Below are 20,108 nucleotides of genomic sequence, written 5' to 3'. Positions count from 1 at the left end.
CTCTTCCACCCCATTCCCTCATGTCAATTTCTGCTAGAGCACCTTCCAGTAATTTGTTTTTATTGTTGCGCTTACCACGAAGAATTTAAAATGTGTGTTTTTGTCCGCACTACTGTAATTTCTAAATGAAGTATTCTATAGTAAGTGTAATTTACAACATGCTTATCGTAATATATGTAATGTTAAAGAAGTAGAATGTCTGGTTAGATGTAACAGAGGCCCAATTGGTCTTAAGCTTGCCAAATTACATAAACCAATAAACACCTGTAAATAAAATTTAAAAAAATAATTCAGCGTCCAGTATAACGCACAAGGCACATGCAGTAAAACGATGGATACAGCCAACTACATATCTGTGAAGATATGCAGTACGATTGCACTTTGTTTATCACCGACGTTGTGTACAGTCACGTAGAAAGCGTTGCCGAATCAGCTGATACAGTTCTGAAGAGATTGGAAGAGGAATAGGATGTTGAATCGATACCAGATGACGCGCAGCTGCATCTGTCGACACCTCCCGAGCAGACAGCTGTTCTGATTTCGCAGCTCCGACGGAACTCTTTTTGGCTTCCATCAAGGGCGCCGCTGCCGTGCGAATTTCGTCACACCGGCGCCAGTGAATGAAGTACGGCACCAAAATAGCTTCGTGGACAAGGCTGCGAATCTGAGTAGGATTGGGGGACGGCGTTGTCTCAAAGAGCAATTTCTAATACAGTGTTTGCTGTTGTGGAGGTTTTGTCACCGACCCGTCATAAAACCTTCTTTAATTTGTACACGTTTTTATACATACAAGTACGGTTCAGCCGGAAAGCTGCTGTAAAAATTTATTATACTCCGGCTAGCTTTCACTATTTTGTCATCAACCGGCAGATTTTAAAAGCTTGTAAACCGACCTATGGTATATACCTATATTGAAATTTCCTGGCAGATTAAAACTGTGTGCCGGACCGAGACCCGAGGACGGGTCGTGCGTCGTGCTTGGGTAGCTCAGTTGGTAGAGCGCTTGTCCGGAAGGCAAAGGTCCCAAGTTCGGTCTCGGTCCGGAACGCAGTTTTAATCTGCCAGGAAGTTTCAAATGCAGCGCACACTCCGCTGCAGAGTGAAAATTTCATTCTGGAAACATCTCCCAGGCTGTGGCTAGGCCACGTCTCCGCAATATCCTTTTTTCCAGTAGTGCCAGTGCTGCAAGTTTCGCAGGAGAACTTCTGTGAAGTTTGGAAGGTAGGGCACGAGGTACTGGCAGAAGTAAAATTAGGAGGACGGGTCGTGAGTCGTGCTTGGGTAGCTCAGTTGGTAGAGCACTTGCCCGTGAAAGGCAAAGGTTCGGAGTTCGGATCTCGGTCCGGCACACAGTTTTAATCTGCCAGGAAGTTTCAAAATCAGCGCATACTCCGCTGCAGAGTGAAAATTTCATTCTATACCTTTACTATTACCAGTTTTAAATTCTGCCATATTATGACAAAATAGTGGCAACCATTTGCACAGAAAGGCGTTTTATAGCAGATTTTTGGTTGTAGTCAGGCTGTCCCACATGTCTTCAATATAAATTTATCAAGCGGATATTGTTTAGCTACCAGAGGGACACTAACCAGCATGATTTACTTCCTTGTAATTTTGTTCATTACGAAGAGTAAGTCTTTTTTAAATAGCACCCTACATTTTTGTATTGGGTAATGCACTTCCTCTCCTCAAGACCTGTTGAAACACGTATCACAGTGTATCATTCACGTAAACATGATATTATTAAAAGCTTAACACAAAATTGACTGTGGGTCACCTGTACTAGAGCACAGAACAGGCGCCTACGGTAGCAAACGTACCTCGTCAACTTATTTGTGAGTACAATGTACACCGACGAAGAGCAGGTAGAAATGCCACTCACCTGTGGATAATATGAGCTTGCAGAACAGTACTTGCAGTAATGTTTTCTTATTTAGAATAATGGGACGTTTGGTACAGTACTGTATACTTTTAAACGATGTATTGCATATAGTAAAGGCAATCCTTGATTAAAAACTGCATCACCATTACTTTTCTCTTACATTGGTTGAAGGTAGACGTAATGCTGATCAGGCAGATGAACTCTACAGAGGGCGATATCCCAACAAGAACCCACCTTCACGACAGATGACGCTTCAGCAAATAAGAAATTGCAACCCAAGGCAAAGTAATCATCGTAGAGCTCGCGCGGACGAAGCTGTCGAAATTACTCTTCTCGTTTCAGCTGCAATGAATGCACACGTGAGCACATGACAGCTTGAACAAGACACTGGCGTTCCTAAACCGACTGTACAACAAATTCTAATATGCCACCAGTTCCATGCTTGTCATTTATACTCACAACAAAAATTGCATGGGAATGATTGGCTCTGAGCGCTATGGGACTTAAAACTACTTAAACCTAACTAACCTAAGAACATCACACACATCCATGCCCGACGCAGGATCCGAACCTGCGACCGTAGCGGTCGCGCGGTTCCAGACTGAAGCGCCTAGAACCGCTCGGCCACTTCGGCCGGCTGGGAATGATTCCCGGAACTGTGTGCAATTGTGTCAGCGCTGACAGAAGCAAATCATCGCGAAACAGAACTTCCTCTCGGATGTTCTTTTTGCAGATGAATGTTCCTTCTCTAACAAAGGGCAGAAAGTAAAAAGAACATGCATGACTGGTCCAGCGAAAACTCACGATGGCTTAGACAGGTGAAACATGAACACATTAAATGTTCTGGTGTGAGAAGCTTGGTACTGCAATTGTTTTCACTTGTTTCATTAATGGTAATTAAATGGCAGCGCATATGCCAACTTTCTCACACGATTTCTTCCTCGTCTTCTGGATGAAATGCTGCTAATCATCATTGTGGTAAGTCGCAATTTCTGCAAAGTGTCTTCATAGCGCTGTGCATTGATTGTGGTTCGACACACCAGAAACTAGATGAGCTGAAGGCCCCTGCAGTCGAAGAGGAAGGTCATCATGACCATACCGTAACTTGTGTGAATAGCTTTGGATTTATTTCTCGTGGGAGATGTAGGATGGTTCCACTGTTGGCTTTGCTATTTGCGTGTCGGAATGCTGTCGGACGGAATCATCCTGTTGCAAGTAAGTGGCCCCCGCCCTCCCACGCTGCCTATCGGACGAAGGCTACGCTTCAGCAATTACACTACTGGCCATTAAAATTGCTGCACCAAGAAGAAATGCAGATGATAAACGCGTATTCATTGGACAAACGTATTATACTAGAACTGACATGTGATTACATTTTCACGCAATTTGGGTGCATAGATGCTGAGAAATCAGTACCCAGAAGGCCGTAATAACGGCCTTGATACACCTGGGCATTGAGTCAAACAGAGCTTGGATGGCGTGTACAGGTACAGCTGCCCATGCAACTTCAATACGATTCCAGAGTTCATCACGAGTAGTGACCGGCGTATTGTGACGAGCCAGTTGCTCGGCCACCATTGACCAGACGGTTTCAATTGATGAGAGATCTGGAGAATGTGCTGGCCAGGGCAGCAGTCGAACATTTTCTGTATCCAGAAAGGCCCGTACAGGACCTGCAACATGCGGTCGTGCATTATTCTGCTGAAATGTAGGGTTTCGCAGGGATCGAATGAAGGGTAGAGCCACGGGTCGTAACACATCTGAAATGTAACGTCCACTGTTCAAAGTGCCGTCAATGCGAACAAGAGGTGACCGAGACGTGTTACGAATGGCACCCTATACCATCACGCTGGGTGATATTCCAGTATGGCGATGACGAATACACGCTTCCAATGTGCGTTCACCGCGATGTCGCCAAACACGGATGCGACCATCACGCTGCTGTAAACAGGACCTGGACTCATCCGAAAAAATGACGTTTTGCCATTCGTGCACCCAGTTTCGTCGTTGAGTACACCATCGCAGGCGCTCCTGTCTGTGATTCAGCGTCAAGGGTAACCGCAGCCATGGTCTCCGAGCTGAAAGTCCATGCTGCTGTAACCGTCGTTGAACTGTTCGTGCAGATGGTTTTTGTCTTGCATACGTCCCCATGTGTTGACTCATGGATCGAGACATGGCTGCACGATCCGTTACAGCCATGCGGATCAGATGCCTGTCATCTCGACTGCTAGTGATATGAGGCCGTTGGGATCCAGCACGGCGTTCCGTATTACCCTCCTGAACCCACCGATTCCATATTCTGCTAACAGTCATTGGTTCTCGACCAACCCGAGCAACAGTGTCGCGATAAGATAATCCACAATCTCGATAGGCTCCAATCGGACCTTTATCAAAGTCGTAAACGTGATGGTACGCATTTCTCCTACTTACACGGGGCATCACAACAACGTTTCACCAGGCAACGCCGGTCAACTGCTGTTTGTGTATGGGAAATCGGTTGGAAACTTTCCTCATGTCAGCACGTTGTAGATGTCGCCAACCTTGTGTGAATGCTCTGAAAAGCTAATCATTTGCATATCACAGCATCTTCTTCCTGTCGGTTAAATTTCGCGTGTGTAGCACGTCATCTTCGTGGTGTAGCAATTTTAATGGCCAACAGTATAGGTTGGGAAACACTACAACATACTCCGTACGGCCCGGATCTTTCCCCGTGTGATTTTCGCACCTTTGGTGACCTGAAGAAAGACGTGCGTGGACACGTCGGTTTCACTCGGATGAGGAATTGCAAGAATAGGTGCGGTTGTGGATCCGTCTGCGGCTGACCGCGTTCCAAGAAACAGGAACTGATCGTCTCGTTTCCCAGTGGGACGAATGTCAAACGCATGTGGTGAATACTTCTGAACGGAATAATTCGATGGTATAGTTGTAGCGAGTGCTCGGTTCTAGTTTGTCTGCCCCCTGCAACACGGCATACAAATGGTGGGCATAAAAAGATCCTAACCGGCAAGGACCAGAGACGACTACCTGTGAATGACGATCGACTTGAGAGCTGACAGAATTGCTGCTGTCAGTTAATACTCGTTCATCTCAGTCAGGGTCCGAGCGAACGATGCAAAGAGAACTGCGTACAATGAGCATTTAGAGTCGATTATCCCACAAAAATTCTTGTCGACAGAGCTACATAATACTGCTGGAAAAATATATACCTGAACAAGCCTCTTCATCTCACAGTGACAATTCATTTTGCAATAAGTTTCCATATGAGATCCCAGTAAGTTCATTCAGTAAGCCAATAGCTAAACCCAGTTAACTCACTGTTTATCACAAAGAGAAAAATAAGTGTAGAAACATCGCTTTGCAATGATATACATATTCACCCAGTAGTCTGAGTTTTTAATGTTGTTAATGCCGACAGAGCTGCATCAGTGAACTGTATGAACAGCTCTGAGATCGACTCACTGAGCTGTCCAATTGTCCAAAGCAGTAACAAAATGCCCTGCAGGAGGTTTAACACTGGCTGCACATGTAGAACACCAAGGGGCAGAAAAGCAACAGAAAATGGTCAACAGAATGAGGCCACTGAACCCGACAGGATACCCGTTCAATTCTGAACAGTGTATGCGAAAGAACTTTCCCGTCTTCTAGCATCACTGTTCCATGGGCCTCTAGAGGAGCGAAGCATTCCTAATGATTGGAGAAAAAGCGCAGGTCATTCCCGTTTTCAGAAGGGTTGTGGAACGGACACGCAAACTATAGACCTATATCTGTGCAGTCGGTCTGCTGTGCAATTTTTTAACATGTTTCATGTTCGCGCGTTACGACATTTCTGGAGACCGCAAAATCTCCTCTGTAGTAACCAACATATGTTACAAAAACAAGGATCGTGTGAAACCCTGTTCGCTCAGTTCTTCCACGAGACCAAATAGCAGTAGGTAGCAGGCGCCCAGGCAGATCCAGTGTTCCTTGATTTCCGAACTGTTTTTGATACAGTTCCACACTGCCACCTAATGAATGGAAAACGAGCGTATGGAATATCAGACCAACTGTGTGATTTGACTGAAGAGTTTCTAGCAAACAGAATACAGCATGTCATTCTGAATGGAAAGAAGTCTTCAGATGTAAACTAGCATCGGGTATGCCCCAGGGGACTGTTATAGGACTATTACTTTTCACAGTATACCAGGTGGTTATAATTAAACTTTCCCTATTTAAAACGTTATAACACGGAAACTAATTACCGTACGAGTACCAAACGTGGCAGAATCAATGAAACTGAAACATTTTTTATGTGCTGCTACGGTACAACATACCATTACATACCAGTACCATTTATGCTACAAAAGGGCTCAACATGGCGCCCATCAGTGTCCAGAAGAGTCTCAAAGCTCAGGAATGCATTCTGCACAGCAGAACGAAGCATGTCTGTAGGTATGATGGCTACCTCTCTTGATATGCTGCTCTTCGTATCAGCACATGTGTGAATGTACCACTGTTAGACCCTGTCCTTCAAGCATCCCCAAGAACTAGAAATCACAGAGAGTGAGGTCAGGTGATCGTGCTGGCCAAGCATTTGGAAACAATCGGCTGATACTTTGATGGTTTCCAAATATGTTTCAGAGAAGCAGGTGAATTTCACGAGCGATGTGCGGTGGGGCTCCATCTTGCATGAAAACTGTTGAGTCCAATGTGTGTTTCTCCTGTAGGGTGGGTATGACATGCTAGCGAAGCATATCACAGTGATGCTGGTCTGTCACATTGTACGTCTTTGGTCCTTGAGCATCAGCCTGTTCAAAAAAAAGTGGGCCAATGATGCACATAGCCATGAAGCCACACCATAAGGTGACCACCATACAGAGGAACTTCATGCACAGTGACTGGAGATGAAGATGCCCACACTCGGCAGTTCTGTGTATTTCCCTCACCCATCAGAGAAAAATGAGCTTCGTCTGTCCATAGGATGGTCCAGGGCCAGCCCTCATCAACTTCAATCCTTGCAAGAAAGTGGAGAGCAAAGTCAACAAGTCGTTGTGGGTGGGGCCCCATCTTGCATAAAAACTGTTGAGTTCAATGCGTCTTTCTCCTGTAGGATGGGTATGACGTGCTGGCGAAGCATATCACAGCTTAATACTGGCCAGTGGCATTGCACGTCTTTGGTACTTGAGCACCAGCCTGTTCAAAAAAGAATGGGCCAATGATGAACGTAACCATGAAGCCACACCATATGGTGACGCGTTCACCATACAGAGGAACTTCATGCACACTGACTGGAGGTGAAGATCCCCACTCTCGGCAATTCTGTGTATTCAGCTCACCCGTCAGTGAAAAATGAGCCTCGTCTGTCCATGGATGGCCCAGGACCAGCCCCCGGCAACTTCAGTCCTAGCGAGAAGGTGGAGAGCGAAGTCAACATGTCGTTGTGCATCCTGTGATGCAAACTGCTGCATGGTATCATGACGTACGGATACCATTTGAGAATGGTTTGAAGCATCTCCCGTACAGTGGACCATGGGATATTCAACTGTCATGACATAGCATGCGCGCTGTCTGACGATCGGGAATTGTGTGCAGTATTGTCTGCCATAGCAACAGCGATTTCATCAACCACCTGTGATGCAACCAGTTGTCGGCCTCTTCCTGGAGTAGCACCCAGTTCTCCTTTTGATTCGAACTGCTTCATCATGCTCTGCACATCAGGTGGAGGAAGATGACCCTTCCGTTATCCTTTCAGACAGCAATATTCTCAAAGTGCAGCTGCAGCATTACTGTTATTTTGATAATAGAGCTTCACCAATAATTCCATGCTCCTTTTGCCCGAGCTCATGTTAACACGTCAACAAGTGCACTGCCACTGGTCGGGTGTGTGAGGCTATGAATCAGGATGGCTGATCAGGCTCCTGGTGGCCATAGCTGGAACTGGATGGCGGCGCTGTGACGCATGGAAATCATGCACCCCATACTCCGGACATTAATGCTGCCAAGTTTGGTACTCATACAGTAATTAGTTTCCGTGTTATAACATGTCAAATAGGGAAAATTTAATTATAATCAGCCTGTATATAAATCTGGTCAGTGTGTGGGAGTTGACCCTCAACATAAACAAGTGTAGCATATGATAAAACATAGACAGAAATATCCTTTATTCTACGATAAAGAAATTGCAGAATAATCACTGAAGGCATTTACTTCCACAAAACATCTAGAAGTATGCATAAAGAGCAATCTGAAGTGGAAGAACTGCGTAAAATTAATCAGGAATAAGACAAATGCCAGATTGAGATTCATTGGAAGAATCCTCAGTAAATGTAGTCCATCAACAAACAAATCAGCGTATAAAAACACTTGCATAAAAAGTTCTCGGTTTACTTGCTGCGTCAAATTTGGATAAAATCCCAAGCTTTCGATGACTACCTCTGTTATCTTCGTCAGGGGTAAAACTGACTGTCGTGGACCGGTGAGGCTTCCGCTTTTATAAGCAGTGGACGGCTTCTCATTGGCTGGATGACGTCACGGTGAAACCGATGCGTACTGAGGTGGCAGCCTCTATATCCATAGATTTTGTTTGCGCGCTTTATCCAGCGTTGCTTGCAGCGCCATCCATCGCAACAGGCGGAGAACTGCGAGGAATGTAAGAAGTCTCCCTCTGCGCTCTTTCTATATCAATTGCGCGCTTCCATGCATTGCTGAGTGCATAACCCCTGACGAAGATGACGGAGGTAGTCATCGAAAGCTTGGGATTTTATCCAAATTTGACGCGGCAAGTAAACCGAGAACTTTTTATGCAAGGACTCCGTCGCGAAAGACTTCGTAGTCATATAAAAACACTTGTTTGACCAATACTTGAATACTGATCATCAGTATGGGATCGGTAGCAGAAAGGATTCACTGAGAAATGAGAGAAGATCCAAAGAAGAGCAGCATGTTTTGTTACAGGTTTATTTAGTAACTGCAAAAGTGTCATGGAAATGCTCAGCCAACTCAAATTGCAGATGCTGCAAGAGAGGCGTTCTGCATCAAGGTACGATCTGTTGTTACAGTTCTGAGAGGTTATGTTCCTAGAAGAGTCAACCAATGTATCGCTTCCTCTTACATGTATGTGGTGAACAGACCATCAAAGCAAAATTAGACATTCCAGCTCATACTGAGGCTTACCAGCAATCGTTCTTCCCGCGAACCATACACGGCAGGAACAGTAAAAGGAGAAAGTAACACTGGTCCCAAAGTACCCTCTGCCACACCCCATGAGGTGGCATGCGGAATGTAAACATAGATTTCGATGTAGAACACTAGCAGCAGTGTCTTTCAATCCTCCCGTTGCACTGCTGGAGAAGAAACAGAAACCTACTGTAATCTTCGTAAGCTATTAAATTTCAGTGTCCTTACCTTACATTTGCAATTGTAACGTCTGTTGGAATTGAGTGAGGATTCTTTAATTTGGCCATCTCTAACTTCCTCTATTTTTAATGCATTTCTGTAAAAGAATTACCCACTTTGAAAAGTGGAGCACTTGTAAAGATTCTCCCCTGTTTGAAGCTAATTTTATTTTGTGCACACGTTCCTTCCTTGTAATGCATTATAACTATACTCATGTGAACATCATCATCTGAGTGATATTCTGGAGAGTGCTTCCTGCTTCAAGCACACACCTTATAAACTTCTAAAGGTATGTGGAAGTGCGTCTGTGCCCACTGTAGCTGATCTAATCTTGTCTTTGCAGCCTCTGCCAGGGCGATACCTAGGAAGCTGTAGCTTATTCCTAGATTCCTCGCTAAATACTAGTTTATGAAATTTTGTAAGTAGTAAACTCTGTATCTTGTGGATGGCTTCAATATTTGCGTGGGAGGGACATTATATCAAATGTCCATAATTGCCATTAGTGTCAATACAGTCAAGAGCTGCAAAACAGTAATATTTTTGTTCTTTTTATGAGGTATTGCTTTTATATGCATTAAAACTATGCACCAATGTGTGTGTGTGTGTGTGTGTGTGTGTGTGTGTGTGTGTGTGTGTCTGAGAGAGAGAGAGAGAGAGAGAGAGAGAGAGAGAGAGAGAGAGTAGGATACCTTCCATATGACTTAATGTGACCTGCAATGCTGACGAGATTTTGGCAGTGTTAATTCTTTAAACATGGTATAAATTAGTTAATGTCAACTGAAACTGTGAGACAAGCTGAGAGTGATTTTTAAGTGATTTGTTACACTCATCTATGCAGATGCTGTACTTATCCTTATATTATTCTGCATCTTGTCCATCTACAAGTCAGTGTGACGTGATTTGTATCTAAAAAAATTTTGTCAACTTCAGTAGCCGCTATGACTACAACTACTTAGCTCTGTGCTTTTAAGTAGAATAAGTTGTAGGAAACTTAATTTATGCCATTCATTTGTGTACCAGCTTTAAAATGTAAAATTTAATATGACTTGTGAGAAATTTCCAACTGTCTAAGTACAGTTTTCCTCCTGTTCAGAAAGTTGAGGTTTTATTATTAGCCATTCCACAGTCAAGCTTTCAGTTATTCATACATCATGTTGCTGTGATGAGAGAGAATCCTAAGTGATGTGGAATGAGTCAGGATATGCAATATCATGCAGATGGAGGAATTATAAACTGCTCCTACTAACCATACAGAGAGCTACATTCATTAACAGAGTATGTTACATACCAAGCCTATCAATACTCTGTCTACATTTTAAAAGCGTCAGATTGATAATATAAATAATTAGCATTCAAAAACTGCTGGCTTTCCTGTCACACAGGTGAGTTGCCTTTCATTTGTTGTTACTTACTTGACAATTATGACAGTACACTGAATTCTGTTGAAGAATAAAATTAAAGTATACTAACCGAATAGACTTATTTATGACAAAGTCTGCTTACCACAGTACTTGCAGACTTTTTCAAACCCAGAATCAAAATAATCATATAATTTATAAGAGTATCTACAAAGATACTTTACAAGTTTAGTTTCACATTTCTATACGTTTACAGTTTCCCGGCTCATGTGTATGAGCAACTTACCAAATATCAGACTACGAAGAACTCAAAATTTTACAGTATAAAGGGGTGACCATTTCACACATTACCAGAGTAAAAATGAAGAATCATTAAATGTCTGAAAGATTTTTCATTATCAACTCATAGTAATATTTTTCATTCCAATGCCGAAAGAGCCAAAATAATTTTCCCCTTGTGGCAGTTCTGGGTCAATATGCAAAGATCACTATAATAAAAATAAATTGAAAATAGTGACAACACATTAATATTGCAAAATGTAAACTTTCACGGTCAGAATTGTCACGATCAGTAAAATATTCCGGGCTATTATGCCGTAGTCGAGGGGATTTCACTTTAAAACCCGATGTTTAAACGCCATCTGTGGAGGACATTTTCAAGGGGGATCGTAGCACTGTTGAATGTCATCAGATTCACACCCTGGCTCACTGCTGACTACAACAAATTTCACTTCCGCGCAGTGGCGTGACGTCAAAAGTTTTGAATACGCGAGCGCAACTGGGCCACTGCGCATGAAATTTGGATTCCGGTGCTGAACATGGGTGCCAGTCTTCCACCATGGAATGATAGCAACAGCGGACGACGGCAGTCGACACGGCCAGTTGCACTCACGTATTCAAAACATGTGACGTCACGCCACTGCGCGGAAGCTCGTGGAAACTGATTTTTGCTGTAGTCAGTAGCGAGGCGATGTGTAAATCGGACATTCAACAGAGCTACGATCCCTCTTGAAAATGTCTTCCACAGATGGGGACGAAAGGTCGGGTTTTAAAGTGAAATCCCAACGACCACGGTATAATAACCGAGAATACTTTGTTAATTGTAACACACTAATATCTCTATTCCTCAACTCACCTTCACCTACCGAAATCTGTGTAATTCTCCACTTCCTGTTATCTCTGCAAACTTCACATCCACTTTCCTCCCTTTCTTTATTAAATTTATAATTATATAGCATGCAGTCAGAGAATTTTTTTGTGCCCTATGTTTTATGTCACATTTGGCCTCATGTTAGCTTTTTTGTTTTCTGTAACTTGGGCACCCTCTAACTCAGGATGATGCCATATTGCCAACAACGCTACCCACACACAACCTGTGTGTGGTACAAGCCCAGAACAAGGACAGCCTTCAGTCAGGTTTAGTCAATGGTCAGATATCTCAATATTATGTATTTTCTGCATTTTCTCCTCAGAGTCCTAGAACTGATTAGCATTTGAGCTTGCACTGGCACAGTTTTATTGGCATTGGCTTAACCAAATGAAGCAAGTGAAACAAATGACAATCTTATTGTTTCAGGATATGCGTTGCAGTGCTGGTCTTGTTCATCTGATGCAGACCCAGATTGTGCTGACCCATTTTACCCATCGCATAAGACACTGACTGAATGCAAAGCAAAACATAAAGGGGAAAAACCCACATGTGAGGCTATTGTTCTTAAAGGTAAGTAAGTAATTTTATGATTGGTACATGAAAATTACCAAACTTCTTTCTGTATTTATGCCCTAGTATTAAATATTTGAGGCAAAACGGCTTTACAGAGCTGATAGTACTTGTTGTACTATTGCAGCTGTGCCCATTGCAGTGGCTTAGGAGTATCGATACATCACACATTCATAGAGAGTAAAGCAATTGAACAACACTTTAAACAACAGAAACCAAGGTTATGAAATATCTTTAGGTGTCTGAAACACAATGTTGTGTTACATTTTGGAATATTATATTAAAAATTTTGTTGCCAAGACTGCGTGTGACAACTTGAGAGCTGCAGACAGGAGGAACCCCTCCACTTCCTTCCGTGCCCCTTTCCTTGTGTTTGTTTCAGGCTCATTGGCCATTTGTTACATCCTCTTCCAAGCACCCGTATCTTCCTTTTTTCTTTCTTCCATTACTAACAGTTGTTTTCTTTAATCTCCTCTTGGTCGTACTCTTCATCTTCTTCTTCTCCTCCACTTTCGTGGACATCATTTCCAAGCTCACCTTGCCTTATGACATTGGTCCAGTCTCCTTATTTGACCATAAATTTTAGACTGCACTCCTGTATTTCTTCAAGCATGTCTTTTGCTACCCCTTCTATTCCTTTTATTTCTTCAATAGCCTTCCATTATAACATTGATAATCAACTAGTGAATGCTGAAGATTAGATGGGTAGATCACATAACTAATGAGGAGGTACTGAATAGGATTGGGGAGAAGAGGAGTTTGTGGCACAACTTGACTAGAAGAAGGGATCGCTTGGTAGGACATGTTCTGAGGCATCAAGGGATCACCAATTTAGTATTGGAGGGCAGTGTGGAGGGTAATAATCGTAGAGGGAGACCAAGAGATTAATATACTAAGCAGATTCAGAAGGATGTAGGCTGCAGTAGGTACTGGGAGATGAAGAAGCTTTCACAGGATAGAATAGCATGGAGAGCTGCATCAAACCAGTCTCAGGACCGAAGACCACAACGTCAACAATCAGCTAGTTTTCCTCATGCACACATTTTCCAAGGCTGATAATCTTTGTTGATTTCTTTGGATCATTGTCCATATTTATGCTCCACAAAGTAATATACTTGCCTGCCTGGTTAGCCGAGTGGTCTAACGCACGGCTTTCCGGAGTGGGAAGGAATGCCTGGTCCCCGGAATGAATCCACCTGGCGGACTTGTGTCGAGGTCCAGTGAGCCGGCCAGCCTGTGGATGGTTTTTAGGTGGTTCTCCATCTGTCTTGGCGAATGCAGGCTGGTTCCCCTTATTCCACGTCAGCTACACTATGTCGGTGATCGCTGCGCAAACAAGTTCTTCACATACGTGTACACCACCATTACTCCACCACGCAATCATACGGGTTACACTTGTCTGCTGTGAGACGTTCCCTGGGGGGTGGGAGGAGGGGGGCCACTGGGGGCCGAACCGCACAGTAACCCTGAAAGAGTGGTTCAGTGTGGAGCGGCAGAGGGGTGAAATGGACTGTGGTAGTCGTTGAGGGGTTGTGGACCACTGCGGCTGGCAGGGATGGAGCCTCTCCATTGTTTCTAGGCCCCCAGTTAACATACAATATAATACAAATAATATTCTTTGAGTAATTCTCCCATACATTTTTTCTTTGACATCTTTGTAATTGTTCATACTATAACTGGGCATTCTTTTTAATTATACACAATCCAGTCACTTTAATGCGACCCACTGCCTATGTTTGACATCAGCGAGCAATAACCACTCACAGATGGCAGGTGGTAGCAGTATCAGTGGAAGGTATATAAAGTGTGTCTTGGGAGGACGTGGTAGATAGTGTACTCATTGTCATAGTGTGGAAACAGGGAGATGTTTCTGACATTCAAAAGGACTTGATCTTTGGCTTTTGGGCCAAAGATGGAAGATTTCAAAATGGCTAACTTTGTAAACTGCTCACATGCCACCGTAGTTAAAGTATACTGTGCATGGAAAAATGGTGCTACTCAAAACTGGTACCAAGGCAAGTGGTGCTTCTCAGGATGACAGCAGTGAATGATGGCTGCACAGGTGTGTAGGAGCAAACACATGTGCCACCATTGAGCAACTGACAACACAGATCAGCCAAGGTTCTGTATCTGTTAAAGGTAACAACCTGAAGCTATTAAGACCATATTTACAAAACCGTAAGCAAGCCGTCTGTGTTGGGAAAGAAATGTCCAGTATAGAACAAGTTAAGGTAGGTGTTCCGCAGGGATCCGTGCTGGGCCCTTTCCTTTTCCTAATAATGATAAATGACCTGCCATCATTTATTAAATCCAGAACAGTACTCTATGCTGATGATACAACGTTTCTGAACAGCAGTTATGATCTTAACAGCCGTAAAACATGTGTTACAGAGACAATTGAGCAAGCTTCACTCTGGCTTGAAGCAAATGGGTTCTTGGTTAATGAAAGCAAAACCCAGTGGATGGTATTTAGTTTAAAAGACAAGTTTCCATCAGATGATCCTAGTTGTGTTAAATTTTTGGGGGTATATTTGGATCATAAACTTTCTTGGAAGGCGGTTAATGCACTGTGTACTTAAAAATTATGTTACAGTATCTTACTACTCATTTTTCCAAAGCATCATATCCTATGGTATTATTTTATGAGGAAACTCCACTTGTGTGCATGATATCCTAATGCTGCAAAAGAAAGCTATTATGATAATTACAGGCTCACCATACAATGCTCATTGTAAACCTTTGTTTACTCAACAAAAAATCATGACAGTAATAAACCTATATATTTATTACGTTTTAATCTACGCAAAAAAGAACTTACCTAAAGTAAAACGCAGGGCAAATATACATTGTTACAACACTAGGACAAACAGCTGTATCTATATGCCCTACCACAGACAGTCAAAATCAGTTAACAGTTATGAACTTATGGGCCAAAAATTATTTAACAAACTTCCACAAGCTATACAAAATTTACCAGAGCAACAATACAAACAAACACTTTATGACTGGTTAGTTGTAAACCCATTATATAATATAAAGGATTTCATGACCTGTGATATTAAACTGTAACATTATTAACAATTCTGTTCTTTTATAGCATGTACTTTATTGTATTATGTGTATGACTTTTTCTATTGCTATAATGGCTTAAGGACAATAAAATTATTATTATTATTATCACCATCTGGCCCTCCACGGCAGACACCTGGTTCATGTATCCATGCTGACTGCTCTTCATTGACAATGGAGGCTGGAATTTACATGCCAATACAGCAACTAGAGGTTGACTGAGTGGCAACAGGTGGCCTTTTCAGATGAATCACATTTTATGTTCCACCAGACAGAGGGGCATTGGATCACTGTGAGGGTCCAGGCCGGAGGAAGGAACATTATGGCCTAGGGAATCTTACCCTGGGTGATACCATCATTCTGGAAGGCATAGTGGCTCAACACAAGTATGCATCTATACTTGGGGTCCATGTCCGTCCCCCCCCCCCATTTGCAGTTTTTTTTTCCCCAGCATGATGGCATCTACGTAGAGGACAATGCAATGTGTCACACAGCTCACAGTGTATGAGCATGGTTTGAAGAGCTCCAGGATGAGTTTACTGTACTCCCTTGACCTTCAAAGTCACCGGATTTAAATTCAATTGAGAATCTGTGGAATGACCTCAATCGGGCTGTTCATGCCATGCATCCTCAACTCTGAAACCTAGTGCACCTGGCCACAGCACTGGAGTAGGGATGGCTCCAAATCACTGTTGATACCTTCCAGAACATCACTGACTCTCTTCCTGCATGTCTCCACTACAAAAGGTGGTTATTCAGGCTTCTGAGAAGTGGTCACATTAATGTGACTGGACCATGTAGCTAATCTTGCATGAAGCTGAAATTTATTTCGAGTTAAGTACTAAATCTTTATATTCCCCCAAAAAACTGATAGTTCCTTCATGTACCTCATTATCCCTGTTGCCCTACTGTCTAATATTCTGTGATACTGAAATTCACTTTGAGTCCCACCTTGTGTTTTGCAATCCAATATTGTGGCACAGTACTCAAAGACTTTTTCAACACAGCATTCATTAATCAGAAGAGCCTGGGACTTAACTCTGTTTTTTTTTGTATATATAGTCACTCTGCCTTTCCTCTTACTAATTCTACAGTAGTTTGATATTAAGTTGTATCCAGTAAGATATCTCTACTTGATTTCCACCGAAAATCAATGTAATGGAAGCACAATGTATCTGTCGACATTCTATCTGACCTTTCCTTTGTGTGTGGAAATGAGAAGTTTATCATTTTTTTAATGAGGCCTTTGGTGCTTTTACAGAGGACAATAAATGAATGTTCTCTAAGATCCATGGCTTTGTCCAAACTACAGTATTTACATTTTTGACTAACTGCTTGTATTGTAACTGTCTTTCACATAAATTTACCAAGAAAAGGACTTGTTGTTCCTAATAATTAGTTGTGCATGTAGCTTCTTACCAGGAGGATTCAGACGCTTCATCTTACTTCCATACGTTGACATAAATTTTATATTATTGAAATAAATGTTCTGTTCTGACCACATTTTTCTAACATCCTATATAATTTGCAACAAAGGCATTATCATATGTCTTTTCTAAATCAGTAAAAGATAAGTTGCACTGTCAATACAATGTAACTGGCCCAGACAGACTAGCTGTCCATTCTGTTCTAGTTTGAAGGAGGACATCATCTGACAGCATAGCAATGTTGTCAGTCTTCGTATGTGTCTGTCAGCCATTCAATGCCAGAGCTGTACCCTTATTCCTTCCATCATCTATATGCCACCAAGGACTCTCCATCATCAAATTTAAATGTATACATCTTTTGTGACAATTCCTCTCTCACCTGTCTCACTGACAAGGTGTTGTCAACATATTATCTATTCACAGTGAATCTGCATTGTTTCTCTTCAGTATCTATTTCTTTTTCTTCCTTTGTCTTATGATTTGCACCTACAGCCTTCCAATAACCAAAATTTCATGAACAGCTGTATAATTATCAAATTATATTTTCTTAGAACTTTCTGTATTTACTGGTGGTGTTTAGCAAACCAGTTTTCTTCCAATTCAGTCACATACAATTAAATACATCAACTAGATCCCTGTTGCCTTATCTGAAGCATTTTTGGCTGATCATGGAATGCATCGAGGAGCAGGGGATTTTCATTTTCCATTGCCTTAAATGATTTCTGTGTTCTTCCTTACTTGTGCACTGAACACGCTCCTCTGTCATTAACTTACATGTGCACTGAACACACTGCTCTGTCATTAACTTACAATATATTATCTTCTACTTTCAAATTTTGTCCTTCTTCTATCAGTAGGTTAGAATAATATTTCATTCATTCTTCCATCTGTATCCTTTGGATGTTTACACAAATTTGTTCTGTACATTTACAAGATGTATTTTTTGTTCAAGCTATTGCTTTCTTTGTCTTTCAATTTATTCTGGTGTTGAGATTTCATTTCTCTTGATTCAGCATTGCAAACTATCTGTTGTTATATTCTCTCTCTCTCTCTCTCTCTCTCTCTCTCTGTGTGTGTGTGTGTGTGTGTGTGTGTTTGTGTCTTGTCTTGTCTTGTCTTCTGTGAGCTCTTCCATCAATAGTTCCCATGTTCTTCTTTTCGCTTTGTGCCAAAAGCCTTAAAAACAGTACTGTGGTTGTCCTTTTTTGTGATTGTACACATATGAGTATTTTTTTGCATTTACCTGTAATTTATAAGTTAATTTATTTACTAGTTATAGCGTGAGGAAGTGTATGAAGTCCTCTTTCAGTAGTTCCAAATCACACTGTTGTTTATCATTTCTATTTCATCTCCAGAGTACAGCTCAATATCTGTAACATACAATACAAACTAATGACTTAGTTAGGTAGAGCAGAACTAGCACAGTAGTTTATTCCACATTCAATTTATGTTTTATGAATGTTAATATCAAAGGTTGTTGCAATGAGTATCAAGAGTTGTTGGTTGCAGAGTATACAAGCTTTTTAGCTTAGAAAATGTAAAGCTGTCCTCAAGCCAGTGGATGGCCTGAGCACCATAGAAGCTCTAAGCTCTACTACACATAATTTTGTTTGAGGTATCCCCCTGATCTTTGAATTGACTTAACCAGCCACTTGTAATGGAACTTACAGTTTATTATGGACACCAAATCATGATGCAACTTGGATTTTGTTTTGATCAATATGTCACTACTACCAAAGGTGGAAAAGAGTTATAAGCTACAGAAAAAAAATTACCAGACCAACTGGCACTTGAGCCCCACACCTTTACATTTGTAGTCTGATACTTATTCATTTAGCTACCGAGTTAAAACATTTTAGCTTCCAGAATCAAAATAGAACTGAAATCTTGGAATGGAAGCCATTCATGTACAGTTTTTCAGTGAACCCAGGTTCTAGAAAACAACCAGAGAAAAATTTGTGTATCACTCTTGTTTTCAAATGTGGGTAGAAGAAAAGTGCCTTGATGACTTATTTCAAATAAGCTGTTTGATTAATATTATCTGACAGATGAACAGCAACACATTTTTGAAAAATTGGTATTAAGTTGTCTCAGTAATCCATTCTATAGTCAGCAACATTTACCTTATTAAATTATTAAAATGACAATAGTAAAATATTTCTTTTATGTTTCAGTAAACACACTGGAGGTGATTACAATGCGTAACTGTGGCTCAGTTCCTATGAATGGACCAATGAATGTGTCATGTAATGTGCAGCTGCCTCCTCACAGCAGCATTGAACGCTGCCATGTCTGTACAGAGGATGGGTGCAATACAGCTCCAGCTAGAAGGACCACTTACTGGGTAGCAGTAGTGTCTGTCATCGTTGCATTTCTAAATGGTTCTATAAAGTGTCACTTCTGAAGTGTGCAATAGCTTTCAGTTGCTCTGGTGCTGTTTATACCATTTCTTCTTAAAGTTACTGCAGGAAGATGATCATTGCAGTGTCCAAAGTACTGTGTTATTCCATGTCTGTGTTTAGCTATCAGACATCAGGAATTTGTAAAATTAATAATCAACAGCTTTAAGTATTGAAAGGAACTGGAGGTACCATAACAAAGAACTACTTTGTGGCAATTTTTAAACTGGTGGCAGATTTATTCTCATCCTAGTTATTTATTTATTTTTTTTTTTTTTCATTAATCTCTGTGAATATTACTTGCTCTGATAAATAATAAATACTAAATTTAGAAGAGATAAATATCTGGCAGTAATATCTTATTCATAAAGTTAATGATGAGGTCATCAGGGAAAGAAGTTAGAAATATTGAGCTTATCAACAAGGAGAGTAGTTATCTTGACAACAGTGGCTCGCATAAACACTGAAAGTTAGGGCCCCTTTCAGTGACGATTAGCTTTCGGATGTGGTAAAGAACAAGCGAAAAGAATGCTTGTTGTTACCAAACAATTGACTTTTGGTTACAGTTGAGTTTTTGTTGGTGCTTCCTAATCATTTGCTTTTCTCATACAAAGTGATCCTAGCACAAGCCATCTAACATTTTTTGCTCTTGCCACCTAAACATCCCTTCTTGCCCTTTCTCATGTACGTTTCTGCCATTTGCACCTTGTCTTTGTCAGCTACGTTACCTATTCTCCAACTCACATTCCTCTCTTTCCAGATTTTACCCTCTCTTCTTCCTTTTTTATGTCTCATTCACTTTTTATTTTCCATACCTCTTGAGAATATTTCAAATTTATACTTGGAGTATCCTGATTACTCAAGATTGTGTTTGTAGTTCCA

The 20,108-nt window shown here is 41.6% G+C and overlaps 1 protein-coding gene across 2 annotated transcripts in view; it reads left to right on the top strand.

Moving 5' to 3' along the window:
* The window catches only part of LOC124776935, a 119,258-nt gene extending 99,785 nt beyond the window's left edge, over positions 1–19,473 (top strand). For both annotated transcript variants that reach the window (XM_047252154.1, XM_047252155.1), the window contains exons 3-4: positions 12,188–12,331; positions 19,002–19,473. In XM_047252154.1, the coding sequence (XP_047108110.1) occupies positions 12,188–12,331; positions 19,002–19,231 (374 nt within the window). In that variant the 3' untranslated portion in view covers positions 19,232–19,473. The remainder of the gene's footprint in view (positions 1–12,187; positions 12,332–19,001) is intronic.
* The last annotated feature ends 635 nt before the right edge of the window (positions 19,474–20,108 follow it).

This window comes from Schistocerca piceifrons, chromosome 2 (genome assembly GCF_021461385.2).
Source record: "Schistocerca piceifrons isolate TAMUIC-IGC-003096 chromosome 2, iqSchPice1.1, whole genome shotgun sequence".
NCBI lineage: Eukaryota > Metazoa > Arthropoda > Insecta > Orthoptera > Acrididae > Schistocerca > Schistocerca piceifrons.
Note: the sequence above shows the minus strand (reverse complement) of the source record. Positions and strands in the feature narration are given on the sequence as shown.